Source organism: Solenopsis invicta, chromosome 16 (assembly GCF_016802725.1).
Source record: "Solenopsis invicta isolate M01_SB chromosome 16, UNIL_Sinv_3.0, whole genome shotgun sequence".
NCBI lineage: Eukaryota > Metazoa > Arthropoda > Insecta > Hymenoptera > Formicidae > Solenopsis > Solenopsis invicta.
The window spans coordinates 12,893,418-12,904,623 of NC_052679.1; the positions used below are offsets into that span (position 1 = coordinate 12,893,418).

The 11,206-nt window shown below is 32.3% G+C and overlaps 1 protein-coding gene and 1 long non-coding RNA gene across 3 annotated transcripts; both read left to right on the forward strand.

Annotated features, from left to right (window-relative positions):
- The first annotated feature begins 1,249 nt into the window (after window positions 1-1,249).
- Window positions 1,250-3,015, forward strand: LOC105204917. 2 transcript variants are annotated; one of them, XR_851251.3, is made up of 4 exons: window positions 1,250-2,068; window positions 2,246-2,420; window positions 2,498-2,627; window positions 2,714-3,015. It is a non-coding gene; the product is annotated as an uncharacterized LOC105204917 (long non-coding RNA). The 2 variants fall into 2 exon arrangements; XR_005576539.1 differs by having other exon boundaries at window positions 1,250-2,420.
- Window positions 3,016-3,890: 875 nt separating this feature from the next.
- On the forward strand, window positions 3,891-5,513 carry LOC105202865. Its single transcript, XM_011171548.3, has one exon. It carries the CDS (start codon window positions 3,891-3,893, stop codon window positions 5,511-5,513), a length of 1,623 nt encoding a protein of 540 aa, XP_011169850.3.
- The last annotated feature ends 5,693 nt before the right edge of the window (window positions 5,514-11,206 follow it).

An 11,206-nucleotide genomic window follows, 5' to 3' on the forward strand; every position in this document is an offset into this window, starting at 1 on the left:
AATATGTCCAAAACGTCCAATACGTACGTTTTAAGTATGTTTTTAAAATGTCACTGTGCTGTCTGGGTATCTAATGACCAGTGGTTCTAAATCGGACTGGAGAAAGCGATTTTACATTTTCCATTATAGTTCAATACACTACCATATCTACATGGCCCGTGATTCGCTAACTTTATTCTCTTATAATTCAAAAAGTACGCGTCGGACAAAATTTTCGTATAGGAAAAATCGTCTCAGAATTTATCCAAGAACACGTCTTTACAGGGACACATGGGTTGTTCTAAATCATCCTGTATATTACAGAAATATACATATATATTACTGTCTAAATCTTAGTTAAATTCATTTAAAAAATTGCATAGGCTAAATTTTTAATCTGTAGAAGTGAATTTTTACTTTTATTAAAGTGACAAATCACTTGAAAAATTGCATAGGTTCAATTTTCATTCTTTTAGAATGATGTTTTACTTTATGAGATTTAAAGAGTACTTATAAAAATTATGTACGAAAGATAATTTTTTTAATGATAAATTTGTCGAAAGGTACAATTTCAATATATTTTTCATATCAGGACCTAAGACGTCATACACTGGTGGCTTGATCGTTAAGCAATGAGCGATAATAAGAGGAAAGTAGGCGTTACCTCAGAAATAAGTCTGAAATGTGTATCTAATTCCAAGCAGTGTGCCCTAACAAATTAAAATAACAAATTAAGACTTCTTTATTTAAAAATATTGGAATAAAAAAAAAAAGCTATGAGAATCATCGTAAATGCACAAAATCATTTTTGAAAATATTTCTGTAAATGATATAAAATAATTATATTACAAATTATACATATCTAAATGTTTTGATTCTTTGAAATTGGAACGCTGGTACTTTTCCGGTGCGGTGGGAGTATCGGGATATCTTTCGGTGCGTTGGGATATCATGATCGGTTGCTCGGATGTGCTCGCCGGATGCCAGGGTTTTTCGGTAGTAATGAGAACTCCGTGTTGAGTACAATAATGCAAATGAGTACAATAATGCAAACGTAACAATATATTTATCAGATGTAATTGAAATACACAAATAATAATAAGGCACCGGAGTGCTCGGTTAAACAATAATCGGACCCGCGCAAAATAAAAGAACGGACAAAATATAATTCGTGGCGTAACTTAATATTTAAACCAAAGAACGGATTCGGATAACTAAAGAAACGGACGGACTGGTATTATGCGCTATGCGCTCGGAGGTAATAATCGGAGTCGCCGTGAAGCGGCTAACTTAAAGTGCGGTTAAACGGGCCGTGATGGGCCCGCGCGACGGACGGTCGCGATCGCGGAATCGGCAGCGCGCGGTGTAGCGGACGGTTCCGCGATACGTGAGAGCGGTCGACGTTACAGACCTAAGTGGTCTCACCCCGCGGGGTGTTATCACCTCGTGGGGAGCAGGTTTACGGATTGAGCCGGAGGACGGCGTCGAGTATTCCCGACGACGGTGTTGGTCTCGAGAATCCCCAAGAACGGACGGTTCCTATTGGCCGAGAATACCCAGCCGCGGAAACGACGAGTATTCCCGTCGCAGACGGAGGATGGGATCGGCCGAGCATTCCTAGCCGTTAGGACCGACGAGTATGCCCGTCGTGAGATAGTAACAAGAATGCCTGTTCCCGAGGAAGTGCTTGAGAATACCCAAGCTAAGGAGCGCCGAGAATACCCGGCGCAGGAAACAACCGGGCCAGGCAGGATCGGGGATAAATGTATGCGCGCGCATGTATAGCGAATGGGACGTGATCACGTGATTAACCTAAAGAAGAGAACCAAGAAAACGACTGTGACTATGTGACAACGATAAGAAGGATCAGAACGGTCAGAACGGCAAGTTGCAATTACTGAAAGCTGGAAAGTGATTAAAGTGATCAGGCACAAATTCTGTTTTGACATACGCTACATAATTGGTTTATGTTCTTGCCTATTATGTTAAGCGAGAATTTATTAAAACGTTTGGAAGATCTTATGTCATCGCCTTCCTTTTGTTCGAGTCTGTGAGGTTAGGTTAGGTTACCATACAAACTTGCTTATTGGTATGTATCAAAAGTTACATACGCTACTTGCAGATATATTCATTAAATATTACATATTTTTTTATTTTTAACTGTTTTTATTAGTTCTAGATTATGTACAAATATAAGCTATATATCAGATATAGTAAAGTATCCATATAATAAGATATTCTTTTCATCCTGTTTATGTTCTTTCAGAGAATTTTGCAGGAAAGAATTATCGGACCAAGAATTTGCTAGGAAATTTCCAAGGCTAAATTGTAATGTACAATTTGTGTGTTACACAAAATAAAAAAGTAGAAGTTTTACAGCCAATGCATACATTGCAAAACCTGACTCATTTGCTTCATACCAAAATTAGTAATCTCAGAAGGTAATTTATAATAATTTTACTAATCTTAATTGTACTAATCTTAATGAGACATTCTTTTCATCCTATTTATGTTCAAGTTACAAGACTAAATAGTAATGTACTACATTTGTGCCTTACGCAAAATACAAAACAAGAAGTTTTGCACCCAATGCATACATTGCAAAATCTGATGCATTTGCTAAATACTGGAATTAGAGATCTTGGAAGGTAATTTATAATAATTTTACTAATTTTAACAGATAGAATAAAATAAAATTCACAAGTTTACAATTGCATATCTGTGTGTGTTATAGAATTGGACCAATGGAAGTCAATTTGTCTGTAAGAGCACAACTTCACAATCGGTTAGTTCCCGACTACTCAAGATATGAAATGTAGTGAAGAAAAGTATGTGATATAATGTGATGTGATATTATATGATACGTGATATTATGTGATATATGATTTTATGTGATATACTCGTAGAAGGACTCGACGATTATATTGTTGCTTATTTGGATACGTTAATTTTTCTTATTTGCAAGAAACTAACTTTGTATTGCTTATATAATTTATGCATACATATATTCATTAAATATACTTTTATGCAGATATATTCATTCAATATTACATATTTTTTTATCTTTAACTATTTTTATATATATTTAACTATTTTAAATTTTATTTATGCAGATATATTCATTAAATATTACGTATTTTTTGTAGCTTTATTTTTATTAGCTCTAGATAATGTATAAATATAAGCTATATATCGCATACAGTAGGGGAGACCGGGGCTAGTTGGTACACGGGGCAAGTAGGTACACGGCAGTTATTGCAAAAGTGATAAAAGATAATAATGTATAAAAAATTCAGTATTTCCGCAAAAGTATAGCGACAATGTTTCAATTGGTTATTTTAAGCTAAATAGCGCATTTTCACAAACAGAAAATATTTTTAGTTTTGATAGCCAAAAGTAAAATAAATCGGTGATATATAAAATGTTATATTTATAAATCTGGTGATTATATCGTAATTCGCACTATTTCTTTAGAATCTTTACTTTAAAAGTAATAACTTATAGTTATGTTAATGCCTTGAAACATTTTTTTTGCTACAAAAATAATTAAAATTTCTAAATATGGCAGACCGGGGCTGGTTGTGACGGGGTATGTTGTTACAGCTTTCTGTCAACTCGGTATTATACATAACCTTATGTTTTCGGCGCGCTTGCTCGGCGCGCTTGCTCGGCACTACAGCAACAAATATTTATTTCGATTTTAGGTAAGATTTCATTGTAATGTCTGTTATCACGTATTCGCACATGATATATTTATATCTGTAGATGTCTAAAGTGTATATTTATACATGTATCGATATATACTAATGTAATAAAGTAGGCGGATAATTTCTAACCTTAAATACATATCAATTTTTAAGTGATTACATGAGTGATTTATATAATTTTAAGTAATAATACTTTTTTTTAGAATGAGGTCATACAAAAGAAAGACCGAACGAGGAATTATTCCTCACGATTTGTACGCCAAAGCAGCTGAAGATGTAATCAAAAATAATTTTTCACTTCGTCAAGCTGCCGAAAAACATTCTGTGAAATTGATGACACTTCAAAGATACGTCAAGAAATTGAAGCTTTTCAATGAGCAATCAGGACAACGATCAGGATGCAAACCGAAAACCGGATACCTTACTCGAAAAATTTTTAATGATGATGAAGAAGAGGCGTTAGTTAGTTATTTAAAGATGTCAGCTAATATTTATTTCGGCCTTACTACCAAAGATTTAAGAACATTAGCATACAGTTATGCAAATATTAACTGCATAAAGATGCCTAAATCATGGGAGATTAACAAAGAAGCTGGAACAAATTGGATAACGTCTTTTTTGAAACGAAATAAAAGTCTTTCTATTAGGTCACCTGAAGCGACAAGTATCGGACGAGCTACAGGATTTAATAGACCTATTGTTAACTTATTTTTTGACCAATTAATGGAGCTTTTTGACCGATACAATTTTACAGCTAAAGATATCTATAATGTTGATGAAACAGGAGTCACTACAGTCCAAAAGCCACCTAAAGTGATTGCTAAAAAAGGATTAAAACAAGTTGGGGCCATAACTTCTTCAGAGCGAGGAACTTTAGTGACGGTTTGTGTTGCAGTTAATGCCATTGGAAATGCTATTCCCCCAATGTTTATTTTTCCAAGAAAAAATTTCAAAGATCATTTTATAAGAGATGGGCCTCCTGGCTGTATTGGTAGTGCATATCCATCAGGTTGGATGACCGGACCTGACTTTTTTATTTATATCAAGCATTTTCATCAACATACTCGATCTACAATTGAAAATCCCGTACTGTTGCTACTAGACAACCATAATTCTCATATATCTTTAAACGTTATAGATTTCTGTAAGAACAACGGCATAATCATGTTATCATTTCCTCCTCATTGTTCGCATAAACTTCAACCCCTTGACAGAACAGTTTATGGCCCTTTTAAGAAGTTTATTAATAATGCAATGGGTAGTTGGCTTCGTATGCATCCTGGGAAATGTTTAACAATTTATGATATTCCTGGTATAGTAAGAGAAACATTTCCTAAGGCGGTAACACCTTCGAATATTATTTCTGGATTTAAAGTTGCTGGCATTTGGCCCTTAAATAGGGATATATTCACAGATGAAGACTATTTACCATCGTATGTTACTGACAGACCAGAACCATCATCATCCTCCCAACCTTCATGCAATATAGAGACTTCGAGTACGCAATACATTGAACAGGAGGATTCATTAAATTGTTCGCAAGATGAATATGGCTTAGATATAAATGAACAAGCTAAAGATTTAACATTTCAACCAAGCACAAGTAAGCAAACAGAAATTGAAAAAACCATTATCAGTCCTGCTGATATCAGACCTCTTCCAAAATGTGGACCGCGACAAGTTCAAAAGCGCGGGAGAAAAAAAAGACAACCGGCGATTCTGACAGACACTCCTGTTAAATTAGCTTTATTAGAGGAAGAGCAAGTTCGTATTGCAAAAGCAAATAAAAGTCGTAAGACAGCAGCAAAAATAAAGTTAAAATTATAAGCAAGATATAAGTTTATTTAATGTTCTTAAATTTAAAATATGTAATTTTTTAGTTTTTTTTAGTCTTTGCTGAGTGCAATAACGAGATATTGTATTTAATGTATTTTTTTTGTTTCTTCAGTCTTTACTTGATATGCAATATATCTTTAATTTTAATATGATTTGTGGAGAGTAAAACAAGACTGAAACATGAATACACATTTATATTTATGTTTATAATTATTTTAAACGTTATAATTGTTTATAATTATTAAACGTTATTAATAAACAAATTGTATTCTGTAAATTTGCTTTTATTTTTCTTCATTAAATATATATACTTTGAAAACTGGATATGTCACAACTTACCCCAGTAACTGTAACAACTCACCCCGCATATGGGGCAGGTTGTTACAAACGTAGTCGCCTTATAATTATCATTAATGCAACTAAGTTAATTATATTATATAGCCGAAAAAATAATTTTTATGTTGCATAAGCATGCGACTATTGAAAAATTCTTGTCCGGTTTGTATTCGATTTATTAGTTACGTGTAAAAAAATCATTTAAAAAATGTATATCAACTAGCCCCGGTCTCCCCTACAGTATGCATATAATAAGATATTCTTTTCATCCTGTTTATGTTCTTTCAGAGATTTTAAATATATGTTATTATAATAATATATACTATTAATATATGTTATTTCATTTATAATGAACTTCCATCTTTCATTCACATACTTAGCATACTTTTTTTGAATTTAATATTAATTAATAAGCTTTCTATATGACAATGCCTTCACGAAAGAAATATTCTTGCAAATTTCCAAAATGTTGTAATTCTTATTATTGGTCAAAAGGTGAAGCCGATAAAATCGTAAATAAACGCTTTTATAGGTTTCCACTAAATATCGACATTTCTAAAAAATGGAAAATGATTTGTGACATCGATATCAGTATTAATTGTCGAAATATGTACATTTGCGAAGATCATTTTCGCAAAGATGATTTTGTTAATTTTACAAAACATTTGTTAAAGCCAAATGTTATACCTAAACACATTGAAATTTCAGATAACTTAGTCACGACACAAATTTCTGCTACTTTTCAAAATGATATAATAAACAATAACTGTCTGCCAATAATAAATGAAACATCTGTTATTTGTAATGATTCAAATAATAATAATGAAGTCAATGTAAATATGTGTGACACTGTTTCTGATAAAACTGCTGCTTATTCTCATGACACTAGCATGTTCCAAAATGTTCAGGTCCATAGTAATAGTAATGACAATCAACTTGGAAATATCTCAAAAATAAATCTGACTAATGTAGAAAATAAGACTATTTGCATCTGTGACAGTGACGAATGTACAAATAACAATAGCATTTCTTCAAATGAGTTGCAATTACATGATGTTTCTATAATCTCTAAAAAAAAAAGAAAACGTGGAATTTTAACGCAAGCAGGAGTTGATTCAAAAACGATGTCACCAAGAAAAAGTATGATGTATTCAATGCATCGAAAAATTACCACACAACTATGTAGAATTAAAAAAAATTGCATGACAAAAAAAATACTTTAACACAACTAAAAATTATGTCAGAGAACAATATTTTTGACTGCATTGAAACAAATCTAAATCAAGTTACCAAATATTTTATTCAATCACAAATACGTAATGTAGATCGTACTCCTTGTGGAAAACGATGGACAGAAGATGATAAAATTTTTGCATTAACTATTTATAAGAGAAGTCCTCGTGTCTATGGCCGGTATTCATAGTCGATTCTTATTTCAAGATCGTCTTAAGTAACGTCTTAAGATGCTAATACGGCTCTCTAATTGGTTGATGGCATCTTAAAATGATACTTAAGATGATCTTAAATATAAGAATCGACTATGAATACCGGCCTATAAGTACCTGTCCACCTATTTTCAGTTACCATCCTCGTGTACTTTGAAATATATGTTATCAAAGATTCCTTTTGATACCGGTATAAATAAAATTATTTTGGAACAGCTGAAAGTAAAAAGTAATGAAATGCATGAATTGGACCGATATTGCACATTAGTTTTCGACGAAATTTCATTAAGTCACGGTTTTCATTATGAAACACATAAGCAACAAATTTTTGGTTTTGAAGACTTGGGTGAGTTCTTGGGTAGAACTTGTAGATCAGCAATTCATGCTCTTGTCTTAATGAAACTTGGTCTCAGAAAATCATGGAAACAAGTGATAGCTTACTATTTCACAAGTGGTACAATCTCAAGCAGCAATTTAAAATATATTATAAAAAATGTTATTATGCAATTACAAGATATTGGTTTAAAAATAAAAGCAACTGTTTGTGATCAGGGTTCAACTCAAAAAAAAGCTTTGTCTGAATTGTGCGCAGAAAATAAAACGAGTTCAACTCCTTATACATTTGTCGTAAACTCTCAAACCATAGTAACTATTTATGATGTGCCTCACTTATTAAAATGCACTCGAAATGCGTTGCTCCGTTGTCAGATTAGATTTTCAGAACATAAAATAGCTAAATTTGAATACATTACAAATGTTTTTGATGTTGATCAAACTTTTCCTTTTCAACTTCTTTACAAATTAAAGAAACATGATTTTAATTTTAAAGACTCTTTTATTAAAATGAAAGTAAAAACTGCAGCACGTCAGTTGAGTCATACTGTTGCTGCAGCTATTCATTCTTTTAGTGTCTCAAACGTTAATGGATTATTTCCAGTTCAATCAATACAAACAGTAGAGTTTGCACAGCTTATTGATGATCTTTTCGATTCCTTAAATGGTTCAACAATAAATCCAGATGATGGTAAGAAGTACAGATGTTGCTTGCAAGATGATTTACCTCACTTGGAATTATATAGTAAATTACTACCAGAAATAACTAAGTGGAAATTATTAGATTTAAGTACTGGTAAAGATGTCACAAATCAATATCATTTTATGAAAGGTTGGGCAATAACAATCAGATCAGTAATATATTTATGGAATCAATTAAAAGATCTTGGTTTTAAATTTTTTAATATGAGGAATCTAAATCAAGATCCAATAGAAAATTTATTTTGTCAAATTCGTCAACATGGGTTTGCAAATTCTAATCCTACTTGTCATCAATTTATAGCTGCCCTAAAAACCGTAATATTAAATAATTTTGTTGCACCGGTCTCCAAATCTGCAAATTGTGAAAGCGACAATTGTGAAAATTTGAACAATTTTCGAAATTTTTTAAATAATGCTTATGATAGTGATAGCGTTCACAAGGGCGAAAGTGAACCCATTAACGACTATACTCTTCAATGGGTTGATTTCGAAGAATTGAACACTGATGCTTCTCAAGCTCTTTCTTACATAATTGGTTATCTTATAAAAAAAAATAAAACTTCCTGATGAAAATTGTTCAAATTGTCAAACAGATTTGTTTTTGTACACAACAAGAACAGCATCATATGTACACAGTTTTTAAAAAATTATCAGAAAAAGATTTATTGACGTATCCAAGTAATAAGGTGATTACTTTAATACAACACGTACACGATCAATTATTTCACTATTGCGATGAAAATGGTCATAAATCAAATTTGGAATCGACTTTTAAAAATATATTTTTTCACAACTATAACAGTGAATTCTGTAGTATTCATCGTTGTGACAATATAATCGTCAAAAATAGTTTAGTATTTTTAATAGATAAGTATGTTAAAGATAAGAAAAACCAGTACAATTCACTTCGGGACATTACGAGAAAACCAAGCAATTTAAGTCATTATGATATAGTTCCTTTTTTTTCATATTTTATTTATTTACATTTTTAGTATATTTTTATTATATTTTCGAAGATTTTGTGTTATAGTTTTCTTTTTCAAAATTTATTACCATAAGTAATTCTTAAGTATTAATGATGCAATCAGTATTATTTTTTATAATTATAGAAAAAACAGAGTTATATTTACTTTTTTTTTAGTATACTTTTTGTTTTTATTTTCAGTTTTGATTATAGTGTTTGATTTGTTACGTTTAAAATATCAAATACTTTTACTGTTTTCTTTTTAATTAGTTTTTATTTAGTCTTTAAAAATTACTTAATAAATAGTAGTACTTTTTAAGATTGCAACTCTACTAAAGATACCAAAAATTTTGTCATAGCTGTAGGATAATGTAGCAAAAAATATCACTGCTTTTTCAGAGCTTTTTAGAATAAGAAAAATAATGTTATTTTACCATGTATTTTTATACTTTATCTTATTATTGCAACTAATTGTAAGTTTAGTTATAAATAAAAATTAAGTTATGTATACGAGATGTGATCAAAAAGTAAGGTGACTTTTTGAATTTTGCGCGCTCTGTACACTCTAATTTCAAAATTTTTTTTTTGTGTTGGTACACTCGTCACGATCATATGTTCACAGTTTTGACTATATAGCATGTGTTGTTTTTATTTGAGAGGCATAAAGGTTAGACTCGTGTTTGCGTGCTCGGCGATTTTTTGCTGTTGAAAATAATGGAGCAGAGAGTTTGTATTAATTTTTGTGTAAAAAATGGTATTAAGTGTTCAAAAACTCTTGAAATGTTGACAGTGGCGTACGGTAAGTCAACTTTGAGCAAAAAAAATGTTTATAAATGGTATAAGTTATTCCAACAGGGCCGAGAAAATGTTAACGATGAGCCTCGCTCTGGACGCCCCAGTACGTCAAAAACCGACGAAAATGTTCAGGAAGTGAAAGAAATTGTGTTGAAAAATCGTCGAATCACGATTAGAGAAATAGCTGATGATCTTAACATATCGTTTGGCTCATGCCAATCAATTTTAACGGATGTTTTGGGTATGACACGTGTGTCAGCGAAATTCGTTTCAAAACTGCTTAATTTTGATCAGAAGCAGCGTCGCATGAACATCGCCCAAGACATATTGAACGACGTCAATGATGATCCTGACCTGCTCAAAAGGGTTATAACTGGTGACGAAACATGGGTATATGGTTATGACGTCGAAACCAAAGCCCAATCATCCCAGTGGAAGAGTCCAGGAGAGCCAAGACCGAAAAAGGCACGCCAAGTTCGTTCGAATGTGAAGGTTTTGCTCACAGTTTTCTTTGATTACCATGGCGTTGTGCATCCCAAGAATTCCTACCACAAGATCGTACGGTAAACAAGGAGTATTACCTTGAGGTTATGTGGCGTTTGCGTGAATCAATAAGAAAAAAATGTCCGGAAGTGTGGAAAGAAAATTCATGGATTCTGCACCATGATAATGCACCTGCGCACACGTCGTTACTAGTGAGTACTTTTTTGGCCAAAAACAATACTATCATCATGTCTCAGCCACCGTATTCATCAGACTTGACCCCCTGCGACTTTTTCCTCTTCCCAAAATTGAGGAGGCCTATGAAAGGACGAAGATTTGCGACGATTGAGGAGATTAAGGCTGCATCGCTGGAGGAGCTCAAGGTAATACCCAAAAGTGCATTTCAGAAATGTTTTGACGACTGGAAAAAGCGCTGGCACAAATGCATTGTATCAGAGGGGGTTTATTTTGAAGGGGATAACATAATTTTGGATGAATAAATGAATATTTTTTTATAAAAATGAAAAGTCACCTTACTTTTTGATCACACCTCGTATTTGTCATTATTTTGTGAAATAAAAATATATTTCTATGTAACATTAATTAATTTACTCTTTTTTGTACCT

What these genes read in the sequence shown, in the direction of transcription:
- LOC105202865 (XM_011171548.3), top strand. Translation starts at nt 3,891, where the DNA reads ATGAGGTCATACAAAAGAAAGACCGAACGAGGAATTATTCCTCACGAT.